The 25,502-nt window shown below is 46.7% G+C and overlaps 1 protein-coding gene across 1 annotated transcript in view; it reads left to right on the forward strand.

Moving 5' to 3' along the window:
- LOC139386852 (ubiquitin specific peptidase 33) overlaps positions 1-24,159 on the forward strand; it is a 61,094-nt gene extending 36,935 nt beyond the window's left edge. Inside the window, exons 13-22 of the mRNA XM_071132706.1 lie at positions 4,533-4,637; positions 4,745-4,790; positions 4,882-5,062; positions 8,474-8,600; positions 13,174-13,343; positions 13,503-13,584; positions 13,953-14,061; positions 22,276-22,378; positions 23,611-23,679; positions 23,953-24,159. Of these exons, the coding sequence (XP_070988807.1) occupies positions 4,533-4,637; positions 4,745-4,790; positions 4,882-5,062; positions 8,474-8,600; positions 13,174-13,343; positions 13,503-13,584; positions 13,953-14,061; positions 22,276-22,378; positions 23,611-23,679; positions 23,953-24,113 (1,153 nt within the window). The 3' untranslated portion in view covers positions 24,114-24,159. The remainder of the gene's footprint in view (positions 1-4,532; positions 4,638-4,744; positions 4,791-4,881; positions 5,063-8,473; positions 8,601-13,173; positions 13,344-13,502; positions 13,585-13,952; positions 14,062-22,275; positions 22,379-23,610; positions 23,680-23,952) is intronic.
- The last annotated feature ends 1,343 nt before the right edge of the window (positions 24,160-25,502 follow it).

Here is a 25,502-nt window from a genome sequence, read left to right on the forward strand (position 1 = left end):
CATCCTGGCGGGCTGTATCACCGCCTGGTATGGCAACTGCACCGCCCTCAACCGTAAGGCTCTCCAGAGGGTAGTGAGGTCTGCACAACGCATCACCGGGGGCAAACTACCTGCCCTCCAGGACACCTACACCACCCGATGTCACAGGAAGGCCATAAAGATCATCAAGGACATCAACCACCCGAGCCACTGCCTGTTCACCCCGCTATCATCCAGAAGGCGAGGTCAGTACAGGTGCATCAAAGCTGGGACCGAGAGACTGAAAAACAGCTTCTATCTCAAGGCCATCAGACTGTTAAACAGCCACCACTAACACTGAGTGGCTGCTGCCAACACACTGACACTGACTCAACTCCAGCCACTTTAATAATGGGAATTGATGGGAAATGATGTAAATATATCACTAGCCACTTTAAACAATGCTACCTTATATAAATGTTACTTACCCTACATTATTCATCTCATACGCATACGTATATACTGTACTCTATATCATCGACGGTATCCTTATGTAATACATGTATCACTAGCCACTTTATACTATACTATGCCACTTTGTTTACATACTCATCTCATTTGTACATACTGTACCCGATACCATCTACTGTATCTTGCCTATGCTGCTCTGTACCATCACTCATTCATATATCCTTATGTACATATTCTTTATCCCCTTACACTGTGTACAAGACAGTAGTTTGGAATTGTTAGTTAGATTACTTGTTATTACTGCATTGTCGGAACTAGAAGCACAAGCATTTCGCTACACTCGCATTAACATCTGCTAACCATGTGTATGTGACAAATAAAATTTGATTTGATTTGATTTACCCTTTAATGGGTACAGACAGCCTGGTGACCCTAACTATTATACCCTTTAATGGGTACAGACAGCCTGGTGACCCTAACTATTATACCCCCTTATGGGTACAGACAGCCTGGGGACCCTAACTATTATACCCTTTAATGGGTACAGACAGCCTGGGGACCCTAACTATTATACCCTTTAATGGGTACAGACAGCCTGGAGACCCTAACTATTATACCCCCTTATGGGTACAGACAGCCTGGTGACCCTAACTATTATACCCTAACTATTATACCCTTTAATGGGTACAGACAGCCTGGTGACCCTAACTATTATACCCTTTAATGGGTACAGACAGCCTGGGGACCCTAACTATTATACCCTTTAATGGGTACAGACAGCCTGGTGACCCTAACTATTATACCCTTTAATGGGTACAGACAGCCTGGTGACCCTAACTATTATACCCTTTAATGGGTACAGACAGCCTGGTGACCCTAACTATTATACCCTTTAATGGTTACAGACAGCCTGGGGACCCTAACTATTATACCCTAACTATTATACCCTAACTATTATACCCTTTAATGGTTACAGACAGCCTGGTGACCCTAACTATTATACCCTTTAATGGTTACAGACAGCCTGGGGACCCTAACTATTATACCCTTTAATGGGTACAGACAGCCTGGTGACCCTAACTATTATACCCTAACTATTATACCCTTTAATGGGTACAGACAGCCTGGTGACCCTAACTATTATACCCTATAATGGGTACAGACAGCCTGGGGACCCTAACTATTATACCCTTTAATGGGTACAGACAGCCTGGTGACCCTAACTATTATACCCTTTAATGGGTACAGACAGCCTGGTGACCCTAACTATTATACCCTTTAATGGTTACAGACAGCCTGGTGACCCTAACTATTATACCCTTTAATGGGTACAGACAGCCTGGGGACCCTAACTATTATATCCTTTAATGGGTACAGACAGCCTGGTGACCCTAACTATTATACCCCCTTATGGGTACAGACAGCCTGGGGACCCTAACTATTATACCCTTTAATGGGTACAGACAGCCTGGTGACCCTAACTATTATACCCCCTTATGGGTACAGACAGCCTGGTGACCCTAACTATTATACCCCCTTATTGGTACCCCCCAGGAAGAGTAGCTGCTGCCTTGACAGGAACTATTCGGGATCCATAATAAATCCAAATGCAAACACATCTGTTATGTTATTAGTTACTTAATACATTACTACAGGGCCTTCGGAAGGTATCCCCACGGGGCCTTCGGAAGGTATCCCCACGGGGCCTTCGGACGGTATTCCCCACGGGGCCTTCGGACGGTATTCCCCACGGGGCCTTCGGACGGTATTCCCCACGGGGCCTTCGGACGGTATTCCCCACGGGGCCTTCGGACGGTATTCCCCACGGGGCCTTCGGACGGTATTCCCCACGGGGCCTTCGGACGGTATTCCCCACGGGGCCTTCGGACGGTATTCCCCACGGGGCCTTCGGAAGGTATCCCCCACGGGGCCTTCGGAAGGTATCCCCCACGGGGCCTTCGGAAGGTATTCCCCCACGGGGCCTTCGGAAGGTATTCCCCCACGGGGCCTTCGGAAGGTATTCCCCCACGGGGCCTTCGGAAGGTATTCCCCCACGGGGCCTTCGGAAGGTATTCCCCCACGGGGCCTTCGGAAGGTATTCCCCCACGGGGCCTTCGGAAGGTATTCCCCCACGGGGCCTTCGGAAGGTATTCCCCCACGGGGCCTTCGGAAGGTATTCCCCCACGGGGCCTTCGGAAGGTATTCCCCCACGGGGCCTTCGGAAGGTATTCCCCACGGGGCCTTCGGGGTGAACCATTTTTAATATGTTTTGATAGTAGTTTTTTAATGTCTCATTTGATATAAAAAATTATTTTAAACCAACAACTATATTTTTTTCTACATAGGATGGGGTCAGGAACATATCATAAATCCCATGTCTCGTTCCATGAGGATAAGGCTGTGTTCACACGTTGGCCAAAGGGCTCTGGCAGGAGGCATGGATGTTAGCCTTATTCCCTGAATATAGTTTATTAAATGGTATATTCACTAACCCTATAATAGGCCTCGTTATAACAGCCATGTAGCCAATTAACGTTTTTATTTTATTGGCTTTAACATGGAAATATTAGTTTATACACATTCACATTTAGAAAATGCCATGCATGTTCAAGCCATGGACAGTTGGACATTGCCCAAAACATTAAAATAAGATTAGCCTACCATCGCCTGATATGGCCTGTTGGTGACTTTGCCATGTGAAGGGTAAACTAATAGTCAAGCACAGGAGGCTGGTGGCACTTTAATTGGGGAGGACGGGCTCGTGGTAACGGCTGGAGCGGAATTGGTGGAACGGTATCAAATAAATGGTTTCCATGGTTTCCAGGTGTTTGATGCCATTCCATTTGCTCCGTTCCAGACATTATTATGAGCCGTCCTCCCCTCACCAGCCTCCACTGTAGTCTAGGCTACAGTGGGTTCAGCACCAAGGACAGCGATCAGAATTCCCCGCTATTTGACAGTTGGGACCAACAGATGAAAGTGGCCAAGGATAAAGGAAAAACAATAAGCAGTCTATTGTAATAACTTGATGTTCCTAAACACACTTCCTACAGTCACTGACACCTTTCATTCAGTGGGCATCGCACATAAATCCAAACTTTTCACAGAAGCTGTAAGGACAAAAATAATGTCCAATATAAAGAAGAAAGGGGGAATGTTTGACTGATTTGCTGCTCGTGATATTTTAAATAAATATTGTTTATTGACTACTGATTAGGCTCCCAAGTGGCACTGCATTTCAGTGCTAGAGGCGTCACTACAGACCCTGGTTCGATTCCAGGCTGTATCACAACCGGCCATGATTGGGAGTCCCATAGGGCGGAGCACAATTGGGCCCAGCATCGTCCGGGTTTGGCCCGGCTAGGCCGTCATTGTAAATAATAATTTGTTCTTAACTGACTTGCCTCGTTAAATAAATGTTAAATAAAATACTGTGCGCCTCCACTGAATAATTGGTGCCACAACCGATTTGCATTACCGCTAAGACCAGCATTTGGTGAGTCTTAAATATCACCAGTAGAGTTGCTTGAAATTGGCACATTGGCACACGTTTTGAGGACACGGAAAAGCTCTAGCGAGCTGATATAAGACAGGTGAATTACCAGCCCTAAGGCTAGGGTTGGAAAAAAGCAGAGCGCTGGCTTTTACAAGTCGAAAAGAGCATTTGACACTAGCGCCGCCTTAACGCCAGCCGAAAATGGAGCCCAGAGTGTGTTGTATAGGGGCCAACGTATAGGGGCCAACGTATAGGGGCCAACGTATAGGGGCCAACGTATAGGGGTCAATGTATAGGGGATAGTCTGACACCAAGTGTGTAGTATAGGGGTCAACGTATAGGGGATAGTCTGTTGACACCAAGTGGGTAGTATAGGGGTCAACGTATAGGGGTCAGTCTGCTGACACCAAGTGTGTAGTATAGGGGTCAGTCTGCTGACACCAAGTGTGTAGTATCGGGGTCAACAGTTTTTCCTGAGCATGTGACTCGACCAGAAAAACAAGGATATTCCTTGGTTAAAGCCGATAAACACATTGCTAGTGAGTTGTGTCAGTAAGTTGTGTGAAGTCTAGTCTGTTAATGGTTAAACTGTGTCCTTGTGTTCCAGCTGGTTCTGGGGTCCTGTGGTGACCCTACAGGACTGTCTGGCTGCCTTCTTTGCCCGGGACGAGCTGAAAGGAGACAACATGTACAGCTGTGAGAAATGCAAGAAGTGAGTACCTCACAACTCCCACTTTAAAAAGGAGATTTTAAATTGTTAGATGACGGAAGTTAAACTCCTACATGAATAAAGACTGTTTTTTTAAAATATTCTCCTAGATTACGGAACGGAGTGAAATTCTGTAAAGTTCAGAGTGTTCCTGAGGTGAGTGCTCCAACACATTAGAAAAGCCATCAAGTTATGTCACAACTACTAAACCACAGTTGAATATTAAATGATTTGTCATCCCCTCCAGATCCTGTGCATCCACCTGAAGCGGTTTAGACACGAGCTGATGTTCTCCACTAAGATCGGGACTCACGTCTCCTTCCCATTGGAGGGCCTGGACCTGCAGCCCTTCCTGGCCAAGGATAGCTCCGCCCACACCACCTCCTACGACCTGCTGTCGGTCATCTGTCACCATGGCACCGCCAGCAGTGAGTGTTCCATCCGGGCCACTGGCCAAGCCCCCTCTAAGATGGGAGGATGCTAGAGCTTTCAGATATAAATGTGGGATAGTTATGGTAATGTGTAGGATAGATGTGGTAATGTATAGGGTAATGTGTAGGATAATGTGGTAATGTGTAGGATAGATGTGGTAATGTGTAGGATGATGCGGTAATGTGTAGGATAGATGCGGTAATGTGTAGAATGATGTGGTAATGTGTAGGATGATGTGGTAATGTGTAGGATGATGTGGTAATGTGTAGGATGACGCGGTAATGTGTAGGATAGATGCGGTAATGTGTAGGATAGATGCGGTAATGTGTAGGATAGATGCGGTAATGTGTAGGATGATGTGGTAATGTGTAGGATGATGTGGTAATGTGTAGGATAGATGCGGTAATGTGTAGGATAGATGCGGTAATGTGTAGGATAGATGCGGTAATGTGTAGGATAGATGCGGTAATGTGTAGGATAGATGCGGTAATGTGTAGGATAGATGCGGTAATGTGTAGGATAGATGTGGTAATGTGTAGGATGATGTGGTAATGTGTAGGATAGACGCGGTAATGTGTAGGATGATGTGGTAATGTGTAGGATGATGTGGTAATGTGTAGGATAGATGTGGTAATGTGTAGGATAGATGTGGTAATGTGTAGGATAGATGTGGTAATGTGTAGGATAGATGCGGTAATGTGTAGGATAGATGCGGTAATGTGTAGGATAATGTGGTAATGTGTAGGATAATGTGGTAATGTGTAGGATAGATGTGGTAATGTGTAGGATAGATGCGGTAATGTGTAGGATAATGTGGTAATGTGTAGGATAGATGTGGTAATGTGTAGGATAGATGTGGTAATGTGTAGGATAGATGTGGTAATGTGTAGGATAGATGTGGTAATGTGTAGGATAGATGCGGTAATGTGTAGGATAGATGCGGTAATGTGTAGGATAGACGCGGTAATGTGTAGGATAGATGTGGTAATGTGTAGGATAGATGCGGTAATGTGTAGAATAGATGCGGTAATGTGTAGGATAATGTGGTAATGTGTAGGATGATGTGGTAATGTGGTAATGTGTAGGATAGATGCGGTAATGTGTAGGATAGATGCGGTAATGTGTAGGATAGATGCGGTAATGTGTAGGATAGATGCGGTAATGTGGTAATGTGTAGGATAATGTGGTAATGTGTAGGATGATGTGGTAATGTGTAGGATGATGTGGTAATGTGTAGGATAGATGTGGTAATGTGTAGGATAGATGTGGTAATGTGTAGGATAGATGCGGTAATGTGTAGGATAGATGCGGTAATGTGTAGGATAGATGCGGTAATGTGTAGGATAGATGCGGTAATGTGTAGGATAGATGCGGTAATGTGTAGGATAGATGCGGTAATGTGTAGGATAGATGTGTAGATTGAGCGGAGACAATTCCCCAACGTTCTGAACATTGTTAAACAGATGATGTAGACATTGTGAGGTAGATGATGGTTTTTGGTTGGCCCTCCTATGAGGCTGTATAATAATAAACTGAACGTGATTCATTGAGATTGGGACAGATCCATGCAGTGGTTTAAGTTCCTCTCACTACCGTGTTCTTCTTGTCTAGCTAACTGGTACCCTGTGTGTGTATATAGCCAAGTTAGCATTACTCAGTGTTTTTGTTTATTTCTTATTATTTTTCAATTATAAAATTATAAGAATGTATCAATCTCTCTCTGCATTGTTGGGAAGGGTCTGGTCCGTAAGTCAGCATGTCCCTGTTAGTGATATTCCTGTTGACAGAGAATGTTGCAAAGCACATTTTTGATTCGATTTACTTCTAACCTTCTCCAACCTCGTCTATGGCTACTTCCTAATGATCTCTCCTTCCTAATGATCTCTCCTTCCTAATGATCTCTCCTTCCTAATGATCTCTCCTTCCTAATGATCTCTCCTTCCTAATGATCTCTCCTTCCTAATGATCTCTCCTTCCTCCCTAAGTGTGCACTTGTTCACTTTCCTTTCACTGATTTGAAAGGAAATGACTGGTAAAAGAGATCTGGTGGAAACTCCCACTAGTGACAAGCTCATGCCTCCAATCCAAATGCTTTTAAGATTTGTGGGAAGTAGTGAATGAAAGGAGATATTATTGTGACGCTCCAGGAACATTGCTGTGTAGAAGTACATTCACTACTGTTGGATGAACTGCACTTTCAACACCAGGTGGCCACTACATGACCTGAACAACCTGTTCTCCTCCTCCTCCCAGGTGGTCACTACATAGCCTACTGTAGGAATGACCTGAACAACCTACTGTAGGAATGACCTGAACAACCTGTTCTCCTCCTCCTCCCAGGTGGTCACTACATAGCCTACTGTAGGAATGACCTGAACAACCTACTGTAGGAATGACCTGAACAACCTGTTCTCCTCCTCCTCCCAGGTGGTCACTACATAACCTACTGAAGGAATTACCTGAACAACCTGTTCTCCTCCTCCTCCCAGGTGGTCACTACATAACCTACTGTAGGAATGACCTGAACAACCTGTTCTCCTCCTCCTCCCAGGTGGTCACTACATAGCCTACTGTAGGAATGACCTGAACAACCTACTGTAGGAATGACCTGGACAACCTGTTCTCTTCCTCCTCCCAGGTGGTCACTACATAACCTACTGTAGTAATTACCTGAACAACCTGTTCTCCTCCTCCTCCCAGGTGGTCACTACATAACCTACTGTAGGAATGACCTGGACAACCTGTTCTCCTCCTCCTCCCAGGTGGTCACTACATAACCTACTGTAGGAATGACCTGGACAACCTGTTCTCCTCCTCCTCCCAGGTGGTCACTACATAACCTACTGTAGGAATGACCTGAACAACCTACTGTAGGAATGACCTGGACAACCTGTTCTCCTCCTCCTCCCAGGTGGTCACTACATAACCTACTGAAGGAATTACCTGAACAACCTGTTCTCCTCCTCCTCCCAGGTGGTCACTACATAACCTACTGTAGGAATGACCTGGACAACCTGTTCTCTTCCTCCTCCCAGGTGGTCACTACATAACCTACTGTAGGAATGACCTGGACAACCTGTTCTCTTCCTCCTCCCAGGTGGTCACTACATAGCCTACTGTAGTAATGACCTGAACAACCTGTTCTCCTCCTCCTCCCAGGTGGTCACTACATAGCCTACTGTAGTAATGACCTGAACAACCTGTTCTCCTCCTCCTCCCAGGTGGTCACTACATAGCCTACTGTAGTAATGACCTGAACAACCTGTTCTCTTCCTCCTCCCAGGTGGTCACTACATAGCCTACTGTAGGAATGACCTGAACAACCTGTTCTCCTCCTCCTCCCAGGTGGTCACTACATAGCCTACTGTAGTAATGACCTGAACAACCTGTTCTCCTCCTCCTCCCAGGTGGTCACTACATAGCCTACTGCAGGAATGACCTGAACAACCTGTGGTATGAGTTTGACGACCAGAGCGTCACGGAGGTGTCAGAGTCCTGCGTCCAGAACGCTGAGGCCTACGTCCTGTTCTACAAGTAAGATACAAAACCATAGAATTAAATATTGTCATTTATTAGACAAAACCATAGAATTCCATAGTAATTTATTAGACAAAACCATAGAATTAGACAGAAATGTATTAGACAAAACCATAGAATTACATGTAGTAATTTAATAGGATCTCTGTGCACAAAGCAACACAGCATAACCACCAACCCGAGAGTGAATCTATGACGTAATGATACCCTGTGGGGTGACTTCCTGTTTACAGACATCAACAACATTCTAATCTGCCAAGATTTGAGCCCTCCCTTGAGGCAGTGTTAGATTATAATTTACACTAAATCCTCCCTTTACACTAAATCCTCCCTTGAGGCAGTGTTAGATTATAATTTACACTAAATCCTCCCTTTACACTAAATCATCCCTTGAGGCAGTGTTAGATTATAATTTACACTAAATCCTCCCTTGAGGCAGTGTTAGATTATAATTTACACTAAATCCTCCCTTGAAAGCAGCGTTAGATTATAATTTACACTAAATCCTCCCTTGAGGCAGTGTTAGATTATAATTTACACTAAATCCTCCCTTGAGGCAGTGTTAGATTATAATTTACACTAAATCCTCCCTTGAGGCAGTGTTAGATTATAATTTACACTGAATCCTCCCTCGAGGCAGTGTTAGATTATAATTTACACTAAATCATCCCTTGAGGCAGTGTTAGATTATAATTTACACTAAATCATCCCTTGAGGCAGTGTTAGATTATAATTTACACTAAATCTTCCCTTGAGGCAGTGTTAGATTATAATTTACACTGAACAAAAATATAAATGCAACATTTTAAAATATTTTACTAAATTACAGTTAATATAAGGAAATCGTGCCCTAATCTATGAATTATACATGACTGGGAATACCGATATGCATCTGTTGGTCACAGATACCTTAAAAAATGTGTTATTTTTGATTCTAAACTAAATGTTGTATCACACATTAGGAATGTGACCAAAATAGCTTTTTACCACCTGAGGTACATTGCCAAGATGTAGCCGTTTCTCTCTCAAGCTGATATAGAGACTCATCCATGCTTTTATTACAAGCAGGCTTGACTACTGCAATGCTCTCCTGTCTGGTCTACCCAAGGAAGCCATTGGTCAACTACAAAACATACAGAATGTTGCAGGGTACTGACCAAGACCAGATAGAGAACACACATTACACCAGTTTAATGGTCTCTGTACTGTAAAACATACAGAATGCTGCAGGGTACTGACCAAGACCAGACAGAGAGAACACACATTACACCAGTTTAATGGTCTCTGTACTGTAAAACATACAGAATGCTGCAGGGTACTGACCAAGACCAGACAGAGAACACACATTACACCAGTTTAATGGTCTCTGTACTGTAAAACATACAGAATGCTGCAGGGTACTGACCAAGACCAGACAGAGAGAACACACATTACACCAGTTTAATGGTCTCTGTACTGTAAAACATACAGAATGCTGCAGGGTACTGACCAGGACCAGACAGAGAACACACATTACACCAGTTTAATGGTCTCTGTACTGTAAAACATACAGAATGCTGCAGGGTACTGACCAAGACCAGACAGAGCACACATTACACCAGTTTAATGGTCTCTGCACTGGCTGCCTGCTAGTTTTAGAATTAATTTGAAGATTCTTCTATTGGTTTTTAAATAAATCCATGATTGTGCACCTCAAGACATGTCAGACATGCTTTAAGTTATGTACCCTCAGGTCCTCTGGCCTTTTAACTATCCCAAAGCCTAGGACCAAGAGGCATGGAGAGACTAACTATACCAAAGCCCAGGACCAAGAGGCATGGAGAGACTAACTATCCCAAAGCCCAGGACCAAGAGGCATGGAGAGACTAACTATCCCAAAGCCCAGGACCAAGAGGCATGGAGAGACAGCCTAGGACCAGGAGACATGGAGAGAGACAGCCTTCTAACTATCCCAAAGCCTAGGACCAAGAGGCATGGAGAGAGACAGCCTTCTAACTATCCCAAAGCCCAGGACCAAGAGGCATGGAGAGACAGCCTTCTAACTATCCCAAAGCCCAGGACCAAGAGGCATGGAGAGACAGCCTTCTAACTATCCCAAAGCCCAGGACCAAGAGGCATGGAGAGACAGCCTTCTAACTATCCCAAAGCCTCGGACCAAGAGGCATGGAGAGACAGCCTTCTAACTATCCCAAAGCCTCGGACCAAGATGCATGGAGAGACAGCCTAGGACCAAGAGGCATGGAGAGACAGCCTTCTAACTATCCCAAAGCCTCGGACCAAGAGGCATGGAGAGACAGCCTTCTAACTATCCCAAAGCCTGGGACCAAGATGCATGGAGAGACAGCCTAGGACCAAGAGGCATGGAGAGACAGCCTTCTAACTATCCCAAAGCCTCGGACCAAGAGGCATGGAGAGACAGCCTTCTAACTATCCCAAAGCCTCGGACCAAGAGGCATGGAGAGACAGCCTAGGACCAAGAGGCATGGAGAGACAGCCGTTTAACTATCCCAAAGCCCAGGACCAAGAGGCATGGAGAGACAGCCTTTAGTTACTATGCTCCCAGCCAGAGACCCTGAGGGGGACCAAGAGGCATGGAGAGGCAGTCTCTAGTTACTATGCCCTTAGCCTTTAGTTACTATGCCCCCAGCCTGTAGTTACTATGCCCCCAGTCTTTAGTTACTATGGCCCTAGCCTTTAGTTACTATGCCCCCAGCCTTTAGTTACTATGCCCCCAGCCTTTAGTTACTATGCCCCCAGCCTTTAGTTACTATGCCCCCAGCCTTTAGTTACTATGCCCCCAGCCTCTAGTTACTATGCCCCCAGCCTCTAGTTACTATGGCCCTAGCCTTTAGTTACTATGCCCCCAGCCTTTAGTTACTATGCCCCCAGCCTTTAGTTACTATGCCCCCAGCCTTTAGTTACTATGCCCCCAGCCTCTAGTTACTATGCCCCCAGCCTCTAGTTACTATGGCCCCAGCCTCTAGTTACTATGGCCCCAGCCTCTAGTTACTATGGCCCCAGCCTCTATGGCCCCCGGCCTCTAGGTACTATGGCCCCCGGCCTCTAGGTACTATGGCCCCCGGCCTCTAGGTACTATGGCCCCCGGCCTCTAGTTACTATGGCCCCCGGCCTCTAGTTACTATGGCCCCCGGCCTCTAGTTACTATGGCCCCCGGCCTCTAGTTACTATGGCCCCCGGCCTCTAGTTACTATGGCCCCCGGCCTCTAGTTACTATGGCCCCCGGCCTCTAGTTACTATGGCCTCCGGCCTCTAGTTACTATGGCCCCCGGCCTCTAGTTACTATGGCCCCCGGCCTCTAGTTACTATGGCCCCCGGCCTCTAGTTACTTTGGCCCCCGGCCTCTAGTTACTCTGGCCCCGGCCTCTAGTTACTCTGGCCTCTAGCTACTCTGGCCCCGGCCTCTAGTTACTCTGGCCCCGGCCTCTAGCTACTCTGGCCTCTAGCTACTTTGGCCCCGGCCTCTAGTTACTCTGGCCCCGGCCTCTAGCTACTCTGGCCCCGGCCAGAGAAACTGTGGACATATTTAAAATAGATCTTAAAACACATATTTTTAGCTTTGCTTTTCCTCTGGGTGTTTTTTAGTCGTTCAGTCATTCTTTAGTTTTTTAAATCTGTTTGTCTTGTAAATATTTCAGCTTTTATTTATTGTTTTTTCTATAAATTCTATTCCTGTAAAGCACATTGCGTTGCATTCCATGTCTGAAATATGCTGTATAAATAAAGCTTGATTTGAGGTGATGGTGGAGGATGAATGGCACAAAATGGGCCTCAGGATCTCGTCACGGTATCTCTGTGCAGTCAAATTACCATCGATAAAATGCAATTGTGTTTGTTGTCCGTAGCTTATTCCTGCCCCATACCATAACCCCACCGTGGGGCTCTCTGTTCACAACGTTAACATCAGTAAACCGCTCGCCCACACCACGCTACACACACTGTCTGCCCGGTACAGTTGAAACTGGGCTTCATTTGTTAAGAGCACACTTCTCCAGCGCGCCAGTGGCCATCAAAGGTGAGCATTTGCTCACTGAAGTTGGACGTACGAACGTATTATCTAAAACCACGTTATGGTAGAGAAATTAACATTAAATTATCTGGCAACAGCTTTGGTGGAGATTCATGCAATCAGCATGCCAATTGCACGCTCCCTCAACTTGACACATCTGTGGCATTGTGTTGCGTGACAAAACTGCACATCTTAGTGGCCTTTTATTGTCCCCAGCACAAGGTGTACCTGTGTAATCATCATGCTGCTTGATATGCCACACCTGTCAGGTGGATGGATTATCTTGGTAAAGGAGAAATGCTCACTAACAAGGATATAAACTAATTTGTGCACAAAATTTGAGAGAAATCATCTTTTTGTCAGTTTGTAATATTTCTGGGATCTTTTATTTCCGCTCATGAAACATGAGACCAACACTTTACATGTTGCATTTTATTTTTGTTCAATATAATTGTTTTCTGTAAGAAAGGAAGCTCCCAGACCCCGATTTAGTGCCAATCTTAATTTCTTCAGTTTAGCCTTAATGATTGTGTTCCCCTCCAGGAAGAGCAACGAGGAGGCGCTGAAGGAGAGGAGGAGGGTTACCGGTCTACTGAACATGACAGAGCCCAGCCTGCTACAGTTCTACGTCTCCAGACAGTGGCTCAACAAGTTCAAGACCTTCGCTGAGCCTGGACCAATCTCCAACGACAACTTCCTCTGTTCACACGGAGGTGTGGAGATCGCTGAATCTGTCCAATCAATCAATCAATCGATGGCTTGTACTAGTCCGAGTCATTTCATCAATAGAAGTTGAGAGAAATGGAAATGTTATTGACTAAATGAAGCTCATAATGAAGTGGTTATAGTGTTTTTAAATGTTGTGTTATCAGGTGTGCCGCCTGCCAAAGCAGCCTTCATTGATGATCTGGTCGTGATGCTGCCTCAGAACGTGTGGGACCACCTCTACAGCAGGTAGATATTCTAATGAAGAGATAATGTCCTAACCTCTACAGCAGGTAGATAATTCTAATGAAGAGATAATGTCCTAACCTCTACAGCAGGTAGATAATTCTAATGAAGAGAGAATGTCCTAACCTCTACAGCAGGTAGATAATTCTAATGAAGAGATAATGTCCTAACCTCTACAGCAGGTAGATAATTCTAATGAAGAGATAATGTCCTAACCTCTACAGCAGGTAGATATTCTAATGAAGAGATAATGTCCTAACCTCTACAGCAGGTAAACACCCATTAGAGATGCAGTATATATTACGCCCAAGAGGCTGAAAGTCTGTGGTCACTGGTCAGGTGTGTTAGTAAGCTGTGATTGGTCTGTTCAGGTATGGAGGCGGGCCTGCTGTCAACCACCTGTATGTGTGTCACACGTGCCAGACGGAGATTGAGAAGTTGGAGAAGAGACGCAAGACTGAGTTGGACATGTTTGTCCGGGTAAGAAGAAATATGGTGGGAATGGCCTCTAACCTACAGTTGAAGTTTGAGTCATTAAAACTCGTTTTTCAACCTCTCCACATTTCTTGTTAAACTATAGTTTTTGGCAAGTCGGTTAGAGGACATCTACTTTGTGCATGACACAAGTAATTTTTACAACAATTGTTTACAGACAGATTATTTCACTTTTCACTGTATCACAATTCCAGTGGGTCAGAAGTTTACATACACTAAGTTGACTGTGCCTTTAAACAGCTTGGAAAATTCCAGAAAATGATGTCATGGCTTTAGAAGCTTCTGATAGGCTAATTGACATAATGGGAATGGAGTGGCCATCACACAGCCCTGATCTTAATCCTATAGAAAATGTGTGGGCAGAACCTAAAAAGTGTGTGCGAGCAAGGAGGCCTACAAACCTGACTCAGTTACACCAGCTCTGGTAGGAGGAATGGGCCAAAATACACCCAACTTATTGTGGGAAGCTTGTGGAAGGCTACCCAAAACGTTTGACCCAAGTTAAACATTTTAAAGGCAATGCTGCCAAATACTAATTGAGTGCATGTACATTTCTAACCCACTGGGAATGTGATGAAAGAAATATAAGCTGAAATCATTCTCTACTATTATTCTGACATTTCACATTCTTAAAATAAAGTGGTGATCCTAACTGACCGAAAACAGGGAATTTTTTACTAAGATTGAATGTCAGGAATTGTGAAAAGCTGAGTTTAAATGTATTTGGCCAAGGTGCATGTAAACATCCAACTTCAACTGTATGTATGCAGTTTAAAAATCCAATAATTTTAAATCAATGGTAAACGGTGCACAAATTCTGATAACCTTCCCGAAATTCCCAGGATTACCTGCTTATTCCCTCCAGATTCCTGGAAATATTCCAACCAGGATTACCTGCTTATTCCCTCCAGATTCCTGGAAATATTCCAACCAGGATTACCTGCTTATTCCCTCCCTCCAGATTCCTGGAAATATTCCAACCAGGATTTCTGGAAAACCTGGGAATTTCAGGATAGTTAACAGACGTTTTCAATCCTAGTGGGGAATCAGAAGGCAGCTTGTGTGTGAACGGGTATTCTCTGGTGTAGTTAGTTAACCAGTCGATGAGGTGACTGATGGTGACTGTGCTGTAGCCCTAGAAATAGAATGACTAGAATGGCATCCCCGTTCAAGTCAATGAGGTCGTAATTCTATTTGATTGGCAGTAGCCCTCTGCCCCAGCAGGAGACGAGGGGCTGAGTCTGAGACAAAGACAGTGGGTCATCATTAATGTATGGAGACAGATGGACCTGGTGTCAGCTACTACCACCCGTACTATAGACACACTGGCTACAGATAAACCACCCATACTATAGACACACTGACCACAGATAAACCACCCGTACTATAGACACACTGACTACAGATAAACCACCCGTACTATAGACACACTGACTACAGATAAACCACCCGTACCATAGACACACTGACTACAGATAAACCACCCATACTATAGACACACTGGCTGACTACAGATAAACCACCCGTACTATAGACACACTGGCTGACTACAGATAAACCACCCGTACTATAGACACACTGGCTGACTACAGATAAACCACCCGTACTATAGACACACTGGCTGACTACAGATAAACCACCCGTACTATAGACACACTGGCTGACTACAGATAAACCACCCGTACTATAGACACACTGGCTGACTACAGATAAACCACCCGTACCATAGACACACTGGCTACAGCTAAACCACCCGTACTATAGACACACTGACTACAGCTAAACCACCCGTACTATAGACACACTGACTACAGATAAACCACCCGTACTATAGACACACTGACTACAGCTAAACCACCCGTACTATAGACACACTGGCTGACTACAGATAAACCACCCGTACTATAGACACACTGGCTGACTACAGCTAAACCACCCGTACTATAGACACACTGGCTGACTACAGCTAAACCACCCGTACTATAGACACACTGGCTGACTACAGCTAAACCACCCGTACTATAGACACACTGGCTGACTACAGCTAAACCACCCGTACTATAGACACACTGACTACAGCAAAACCACCCGTACTATAGACACACTGGCTGACTACAGCTAAACCACCCGTACTATAGACACACTGGCTGACTACAGCTAAACCACCCATACTATAGACACGCTGACTACAGATAAACCACCTGTACTATAGACACACTGACTAAAGCTAGCACTAGGGGACATGCCGTGCACCCCCTTCCAGCACTAGGGGACATGCCGTGCCCCCCCTTCCAGCACTGGGGGACATGCCGTGCCCCCCCTTCCAGCACTGGGGGACATGCCGTGCCCCCCCTTCCAGCACTGGGGGACATGCCGTGCCCCCCCTTCCAGCACTGGGGGACATGCCGTGCCCCCCTTCCAGCACTGGGGGACATGCTGTGCCCACACCCCCTGCTGGCACGCGCCACGTCTATTTCTATGGGCACAAACTGCTACCACCGTTGTAAGCAGAGAGAATATTTTGACATCCGCATTTTAAAGCAACATTTATTTTGCTATTCTATACATTTTGCCATGTCTGTGTATTCATGTGATATCAGAGTGACTCAAACATTACAACAATATCCAGTCCTGACATGACTAGGACACATTTTGGTTGAATTCATTGTTGTGCAACAGAGTAGGTATCTCCCTTCCCCTTCCCTATTTACACGCTATGTCTGAGAGCACTGGCCCAATTTTTTTTAAATTTAATTTTTACGAAACTTGGGTGAACTTGCCATTTTGATCCGGCATCTACAAAATCACACTGATTGGCCCAAGGTGGGAGCTATAGTAATTAACTGAAATGTGTGAGTCACACGAGAGAAAGAAGCAAAGCTAGCGGGATAACTGGGCCCAACATCTGTCTTCTCTAGCAGGACTTCACCAAAAACAGTGAACTATAAATACAATTAATACATAACTACTTATTAATCATGGCCATAAGGCTGCCTCCCTGGCATTCACTTCCTTCTCCCACCTCCACATCTGAACCCTTCTGGGAGGGAGAGGAGCCCACAGCTGCAGTGTATTTTCTCACACTCCATCACAAAGACTCCTACTCTCCAGGTGCTCTCATTTGTTGACTTCTGTAACCATAAAAGCCTTGGTTTCATGCATGTTAACATTAGAATCCTACTCCCTAAGTTTGCTTTATTCACTGCTTTAGCACATTCTGCCAACTCTGTCTTAGCCGTGTCTGAATCCTGGCTTAGGAAAACCACCAAAACCCCTGAAATTTCCATCCCTAACTATAACATTTTCCGCCAAGATAGAACTGCCAAAGGGGGCGGTGTTGCAATCTACTGCAGAGTTCTGTCATCCTATCCAGGTCTGTACCCAAACAATTCAAGCTTCTACTTCAAAAAATTACATTTTCCAGAATCAAGTCTCTCACCTTTGCAGCTTGCTATAGACCACCTTCAGCCCCCAGCTGTGCCCTGGACACCATATGTGAATTGATTGCCCCCCCATCTATCTTCTGAGCTCGTGCTGCTAGGTGACCTAAACTGGGACATGCTTAACACCCCGGCCATCCTACAATCTAAGCTTGATGCCCTCAATCTCACACAAATTATCAATGAACCTACCAGGTACAACCCCCAAATCCGTAAACATGGTCACCCTCGTAGATATTATCCTAACTAACTCGCCCTCCAAATACACCTCTGCTGTTATCAACCAATATCTCAGCGATGCCTGCATCCGTAATGTTTCTGCGGTCAAACGAACACCCCTCAATCACTGTCAAACGCTCCCTAAAACACTTCTGCGAACAGGCCTTTCTAATTGACCTGGCCGGGGTATCCTGGAATGACATTGACCTCATTCCGTCAGTAGATGATGCCTGGCTATTCTTTAAAAGTGCCTTCCCCACCATCTTAAATAAGCATGCCTCATTCAAAAAAATGTTGAACCAGGAATAGATATAGTCCTTGGTTCACTCCAGACCTGTATGCCCTTGACCAGCACAAAAACATCCTGTGGCGTTCTGCATTAGCATCGAACAGCCCGTTTTATGCAACTTTTTAGGGAAGTTAGGAATCAATATAATCAGGCAGTTAGGAAAGCGAAGGCTAGCTTTTTCAAACAGAAATCTGCATCCTGTAGTACAAACTCAAAAACGTTCTGGGACACTGAAGTCCATGGAGAACAAGAGCACCTCCTCCCAGCTGCCCACTGCACTGAGGATAGGAAACAGTGTCACTACCGATAAATCCTCAATAATTGAGAATTTCAATAAGCATTTTTCTATGGCTGGCCATGCTTTCCACCTGGCTACCCCTACCCCGGTCAACGGCCCTGCACTCCCCACAACTCCTTCACCCAAACCTCCCCCACTTCTCCTTCAACCAAATCCAGATAGCTGATGTTCTGAAAAAGCTGCAAAATCTGGACCCCTACAAATCAGCCGGGCTAGACAATCTGGACCCTCTCTTTCTAAAATTATCCGCTGAAATTATTGCAACCCCTATTACTAGCCTGTTCAACCTCTTTCATATTGACTGAGATTCCCATAGATTGGAATGCTGCCGCTGTCATCCCCCTCTTCAAAGGGGGAGACACTCTAGACCCAAACTGCTACAGACCTATATCTATTCTACCCTGCCTCTAGACCCAAACTGTTATAGACCTATATCCATCCTGCCCTGCCTTTCTAAGGTCTTCGAAAGCCAAGTCAACAAACAGATTACCGACCATTTCGAATCTCACCATACCTTCTCTGCTATGCAATCTGGTTTCAGAGCTTGTCATGGGTGCACCTCAGCCACGCTCAAGGTCCTAAACGATATCATAACTGCCATCGATAAGAGACAATACTGTGCAGCCATATTCATCGACCTGGCTAAGGCTTTCGGTTCTGTCAATCACCACATTCTTATCGGCAGACTCAACAGCCTTGGTTTCTCAAATGACTGCCTCGCCTGGTTCACCAACTACTTCTCAGATAGAGTTCAGTGTGTTAAATCGGAGGGCCTGTTGTCCGGACCTCTGGCAGTCTATATGGGGGTGCCACAGGGTTCAATTCTCGGGCCGACTCTTTTCTCTGTATACATCAATGATGTCGCTCTCGCTGCTGGTAATTCTTTGATCCACCTCTACGCAGACGACACTATTCTGTATACTTCTGGCCCTTCGTTAGACACTGTATTAACAAACCTCCAGACGAGCTACAATGCCATACAACTCTCCTTCCGTGGCCTCCAACTGCTCTTAAATGCAAGTAAAACTAAATGCATGCTCTTCAACCGATCGCTGTCTGCCCGTCCAGCATCACTACTCTGGACAGTTCTGACTTAGAATATGTGGACAACTACAAAAACCTAGGTGTCTGGTTAGACTAAAATCTCCTTCCAATCCAAAATTAAATCTAGAATTGGCTTCCTATTTCGCAACAAAGCATCCTTCACTCATGCTGCCAAACATACCCTCGTAAAACTGATCATCCTACCGATCCTCGACTTCGGCGATGTCATTTACAAAATAGCCTCCAATACCCTACTCAACAAATTGGATGCAGTCTATCACAGTGCAATCCGTTTTGTCACCAAAGCCCCATATACCATCCACCATTGCGACCTGTATGATCTCGTTGGCTGGCCCTCACTTAATACTCATCGCCAAGCCCACTGGCTCCAGGCCATCTACAAGTCTTTGCTAGGTAAAGCCCCGCCTTATCTCAGCTCACTGGTCACCATAGCAGCACCCACCCGTAGCACGCGCTACAGCAGGTATATCTCACTGGTCACCCCCAAAGCCAATTCTTCCTTTGGCCACCTCTCCTTTCAGTTCTCTGCTGCCAATGACTGGAACGAACTGCAAAAATCTCTGAAACTGGAATCACTTATCTCCCTCACTAGCTTTTAAGCACCAGCTGTCAGAGCAGCTCACAGATCACTCCACCTTTACATAGCCCATCCAACTACCTATCTCATCCCCATACTGTATTTGTTTATCTTGCTCCTTTGCACCCCCGTATCTCAACTTGCACATGCATTTTCTGCACATCCTACCTTTCCAGTGTTTTAATTGTTATATTGTAATTACATTGACACCATGGCCTATTTATTGCCTTGACTCTTCTATCCTACCTCATTTGCACATGCTATATATAGATTTTTCTGTTTGTTTATTCAATGTGTAACTCTGTGTTATGTGTCGAACTGCTTTGCTTTATCTTGGCCAGGTCGCAATTGTAAATGAGAACTTGTTCTCAACTAGCCTACTTAGTTAAATAAAGGAGAAATTAAATTAAATTAAAAAGATCCTGAAAAGACATCCGATGAAGTACAACATTAACCAAAACATGAGCAAAGTAGAGTTGTAAACTTCCTGTAGCTAGACTCCCACATTCTTTATTAAATTGGCGTGCCACGGTGAAACCGTTAACGAGTGCATCTTACTATTTACTTTCACCACAACACGGGTATAATCATCACTTCAAAGTTCCGTTTTTGCAATGAAAACTACAGTTTCTATTGGACAGCAAATGAAAACTACAGTTTCTATTGGACAGCAAATGAAAACTACAGTTTCTATTGGACAGCAAATGAAAACTACAGTTTCTATTGGACAGCAAATGAAAACTACAGTTTCTATTGGACAGCAAATGAAAACTACAGTTTCTATTGGACAGCAAATGAAAACTACAGTTTCTATTGGACAGCAAATGAAAACTACAGTTTCTATTGGACAGCAAATGAAAACTACAGTTTCTATTGGACAGCAAATGAAAACTACAGTTTCTATTGGACAGCAAATGAAAACACTGGTTTTCATTGCAAAACAAACATTTTGTGACTGTTTGGAGTAGTGATTTAAACCCCTAAGCTAACATTTTTGTCGGAACAGTTATAACTTCTAATCCTGCTAAAGGCACAGGGCTTTTTAAAGATATATGATGAAATGGTCGTGATCAATCTAAAGAGAGCCATCGCAGAATCTTCCTCGTCTTCCAAGTTGTTCACTTGGGAGGGTGTCAACAGCAGCTGGTGCGCCATCTCTAATATTAAAGAAGTCTCGAGGTTCTGCTCGCCTGAGGTAGAGTACCTCATGATAAACTGTAGATCGTACTATTTACCAAGAGATTTTCATCTACACTGTATTTACAAAAGTATGTGGATACCCCTTCAAATTAGTGGATTCTGATAATTTCAGCCACACCTGTTGCTGGCAGGCATATGATGTGTGCTCCAATTTTAATCTCCATAGATAAACATTGGCAGTAGAATGGCCTTACTCAACAGCTCAGTTACTTTAAATACAATGCCACCTTTCCAACAAATCAGTTTGTAAAAAAAATTTGCTGCTAGAGCTGCCCCGATCAACTGTAGGCTCCTTAGTTCCAGTGATAGGAGAACTTAACACTGCAGCATACAATGACATTCTAGACCCTTCTATGCTCCCAACTTTGTGGCCACAGTTATGGAAAGGCCTAACGTGTTTCGGCATGACAATACCCCCGTGCACAAAGCTAGGTCCATACAGAAATGGTTTGTCGAGATCGGTGTGGAAGAACTTGACTGGCCTGCACAGAGCCCTGACCTCAACCCCATTGAACACCTTTGGGATGAATTGGAATGCGGACTGCGAGCCAGGCCTAATAGCCCAACATCGGTGCCCGACCTCATGACCCGATGCTCTTGTGGCTGAATGGAAGCAAGTCCCCCCCAGCAATGTTCCAACATCTAGTGGAAAGCCAGAAGAGTGGAGGCTGTTATTGCTGCAAAGGAGGACCAACGCCTATTATTTCCCATGATTTTGGAATGAGATGTTCGACGAGCAGGTGTCCACATACATTGGGTCATGTAGCATGTATTTTTCGTAGCTTTCTGTTTACGACCACAAACCGATGCTGGCACGAAGACCGTACTCAACGAGCTGTATACAGTGCATTTGAAAACTATTCAGACCCCTTGACATCGGGTGCATCCTGTTTCTATTGATCATCCTTGAGATGTTTCTACAACTTGGAGTCCACCTGTGGTAAATTCAATTAATTGGACATTGGGGGGAGGGAAGAGAGCGGTAGAGAAATTAATGTTGTGAAATTATGATTTTTCAAGCTTCTTTCTTCCTCTACATCTCTCCCTCATCCCCCTTTTTCCCCCGCCCATTCCCTCTTCTCTCCCTATCGCCCCCCCCCCCCCCCACCAGCTGAACAAGGCGTTTCAGGAGGAAGAATCTCCAGTGGTCATATACTGCATCAGCATGCAGTGGTTCAGAGAGTGGGAGGGCTTCGTTAAGGGAAAGGACAATGGTGAGTGGCTGGTTCAGAGAGTGGGAGGGCTTCGTCAAGGGAAAGGACAATGGTGAGTGGCTGGTTCAGAGAGTGGGATGGCTTCGTCAAGAAAAAGGACAATGGTGAGTGGCTGGTTCAGAGAGTGGGAGGGCTTCGTCAAGGGAAAGGACAATGGTGAGTGGCTGGTTCAGAGAGTGGGAGGGCTTCTTCAAGGCAAAGGACAATGGTGAGTGGTTGGTTCAGAGTTTGAGAGGGCTTCGTTAAGGGAAAGGACAATGGTGAGTGGCTAAAGCACTGGGAGTCCCTGCCCCCTAGCTGTGACCTCAGGACTAGTTGTAAATGTTTCACTTCACTGAAATGGTCCGTCTTCCTCTGGTTGTTGTTCCACTACACTGTAGTGGTCTGTCTTCCTCTGGTTGTTGTTGTTCCACTACACTGTAGTGGTCTGTCTTCCTCTGGTTGTTGTTGTTCCACTACACTGTAGTGGTCTGTCTTCCTCTGGTTGTTGTTGTTCCACTACACTGTAGTGGTCTGTCTTCCTCTGGTTGTTGTTCCACTACACTGTAGTGGTCTGTCTTCCTCTGGTTGTTGTTCCACTACACTGTAGTGGTCTGTCTTCCTCTGGTTGTTGTTCCACTACACTGTAGTGGTCTGTCTTCCTCTGGTTGTTGTTGTTCCACTACACTGTAGTGGTCTGTCTTCCTCTGGTTGTTGTTGCTCCACTACACTGTAGTGGTCTGTCTTCCTCTGGTTGTTGTTGCTCCACTACACTGTAGTGGTCTGTCTTCCTCTGGTTGTTGTTGCTCCACTACACTGTAGTGGTCTGTCTTCCTCTGGTTGTTGTTGTTCCACTACACTGTAGTGGTCTGTCTTCCTCTGGTTGTTGTTGTTCCACTACACTGTAGTGGTCTGTCTTCCTCTGGTTGTTGTTGTTCCACTACACTGTAGTGGTCTGTCTTCCTCTGGTTGTTGTTGTTCCACTACACTGTAGTGGTCTGTCTTCCTCTGGTTGTTGTTGTTCCACTACACTGTAGTGGTCTGTCTTCCTCTGGTTGTTGTTGTTCCACTACACTGTAGTGGTCAGTGAATGGTAGTAAATTCATGTAGAATGACAAATGCCTTTTCGACTAATGTTTAGCTCATATTACAAATAGTAATCTAATCTCATCTTTATATTAAATGGAATGCACAAATGTAGTATTTAAGGAATGTAGTATGTGTAATACCTGCTTTGCCCTCCTCTCTGGAAGATCCACCAGGACCAATCGATAACTCTAAGATAGCCATCAACAAGAACGGCCATCTAACACTCAAACAGGGTAAGAGCCTGACACTGTCAATTAACTCTCTGAATTAGAAATGGAATTGAGCTCAACCTACCTTGCTGTGTTGTCCTGCCAGGACTAGATGATTATTATTATGCCCTCAGGGTGAGTCTTAATTGCTTTTGGACTCTGGGGAGATTATTAGGACTGTTAAGATAATGACTTCAGGTTAAACATGACTGTCTCTACAGGAACTGACTCTGGGCAGGTTATTATTACGAGGCAGGTTGAGTTTGTATAACCCATGTTTCTGTGCTGCCTCTCTAGGGGCTGACTCTGGGCAGATCTCGGAGGAGACCTGGAACTTTCTCCACTCCATGCACGGAGGGAGTCCGGTCGTCACGGTCCGGCCCAACGTCTCTCACCCCGAACCGGAGGCGTCCTCGCAGTCCGAGGAGAAGATGGAGGTGGAGACACGCTCCGTTTAACACTACCTAGTTAACAACACCAACAGGAGACCCCCAACGCCAGCCCTGAGGACAACCCCCCCCAACGCCAGCCCTGAGGACAACCCCCCCCCCCCCCCCCCAACGCCAGCCCTGAGGACAACCCCCCCCCCCCCAACGCCAGCCCTGAGGACAACCCCCCCCCCCAACGCCAGCCCTGAGGACAACCCCCCCCCCCCCCCCAACGCCAGCCCTGAGGACAACCCCCCCCCCCAACGCCAGCCCTGAGGACAACCCCCCCCCCCCAACGCCAGCCCTGAGGACAACCCCCCCCCAACGCCAGCCCTGAGGACAACCCCTCCCCCCCCCAACGCCAGCCCTGAGGACAACCCCCCCCCCCCCCCAACGCCAGCCCTGAGGACAACCCCTCCCCCCCCCAACGCCAGCCCTGAGGACAACCCCTCCCCCCCCCCAACGCCAGCCCTGAGGACAACCCCCCCCCCCCCCCCCCCCCCCAACGCCAGCCCTGAGGACAACCCCCCCCCCCCCCCCCCCAACGCCAGCCCTGAGGACAACCCCCCCCCCAACGCCAGCCCTGAGGACAACCCCCCCCCAACGCCAGCCCTGAGGACAACCCCCCCCCCCCCAACGCCAGCCCTAAGGACAACCCCCCCCCCCCCCCCCCCCCCCAACGCCAGCCCTGAGGACAACCCCCCCTCCCCCCAACGCCAGCCCTGAGGACAACCCCCCCTCCCCCCAACGCCAGCCCTGAGGACAACCCCCCCCCCCCCCCCAACGCCAGCCCTGAGGACAACCCCCCCCCCCCCCCAACGCCAGCCCTGAGGACAACCCCCCCCAACGCCAGCCCTGAGGACAACCCCCCCCCAACGCCAGCCCTGAGGACAACCCCCCCCCCAACGCCAGCCCTGAGGACAACCCCCCCCCCCCCCCAACGCCAGCCCTGAGGACAACCCCCCCCCCCCCCCCCCAACGCCAGCCCTGAGGACAACCCCCCCCCCCAACGCCAGCCAACGCCAGCCCTGAGGACAACCCCCCCCCCCCAACGCCAGCCCTGAGGACAACCCCCCCCCCCCAACACCAGCCCTGAGGACAACCCCCCCCCCCCCCCCCCCCCCCAACGCCAGCCAACGCCAGCCCTGAGGACAACGCCCTAACGCCAGCCCTGAGGACAACGCCCTAACGCCAGCCCTGAGGACAACGCCCCCCCCAACGCCTGCCCTGAGGACAACCCCCCCCAACGCCAGCCCTGAGGACAACCCCCCCAACGCCTGCCCTGAGGACAACCCCCCCCAACGCCAGCCCTGAGGACAACCCCCCCCCCTATAACCCTAACCCTGAGGACAACCCCCCCCCCTATAACCCTAACCCTGAGGACAACCCCCCCCAACACCAGCCCTGAGGACAACCCCC

The sequence above is a fragment of the Oncorhynchus clarkii genome, chromosome 28 (genome assembly GCF_045791955.1).
Source record: "Oncorhynchus clarkii lewisi isolate Uvic-CL-2024 chromosome 28, UVic_Ocla_1.0, whole genome shotgun sequence".
NCBI lineage: Eukaryota > Metazoa > Chordata > Actinopteri > Salmoniformes > Salmonidae > Oncorhynchus > Oncorhynchus clarkii.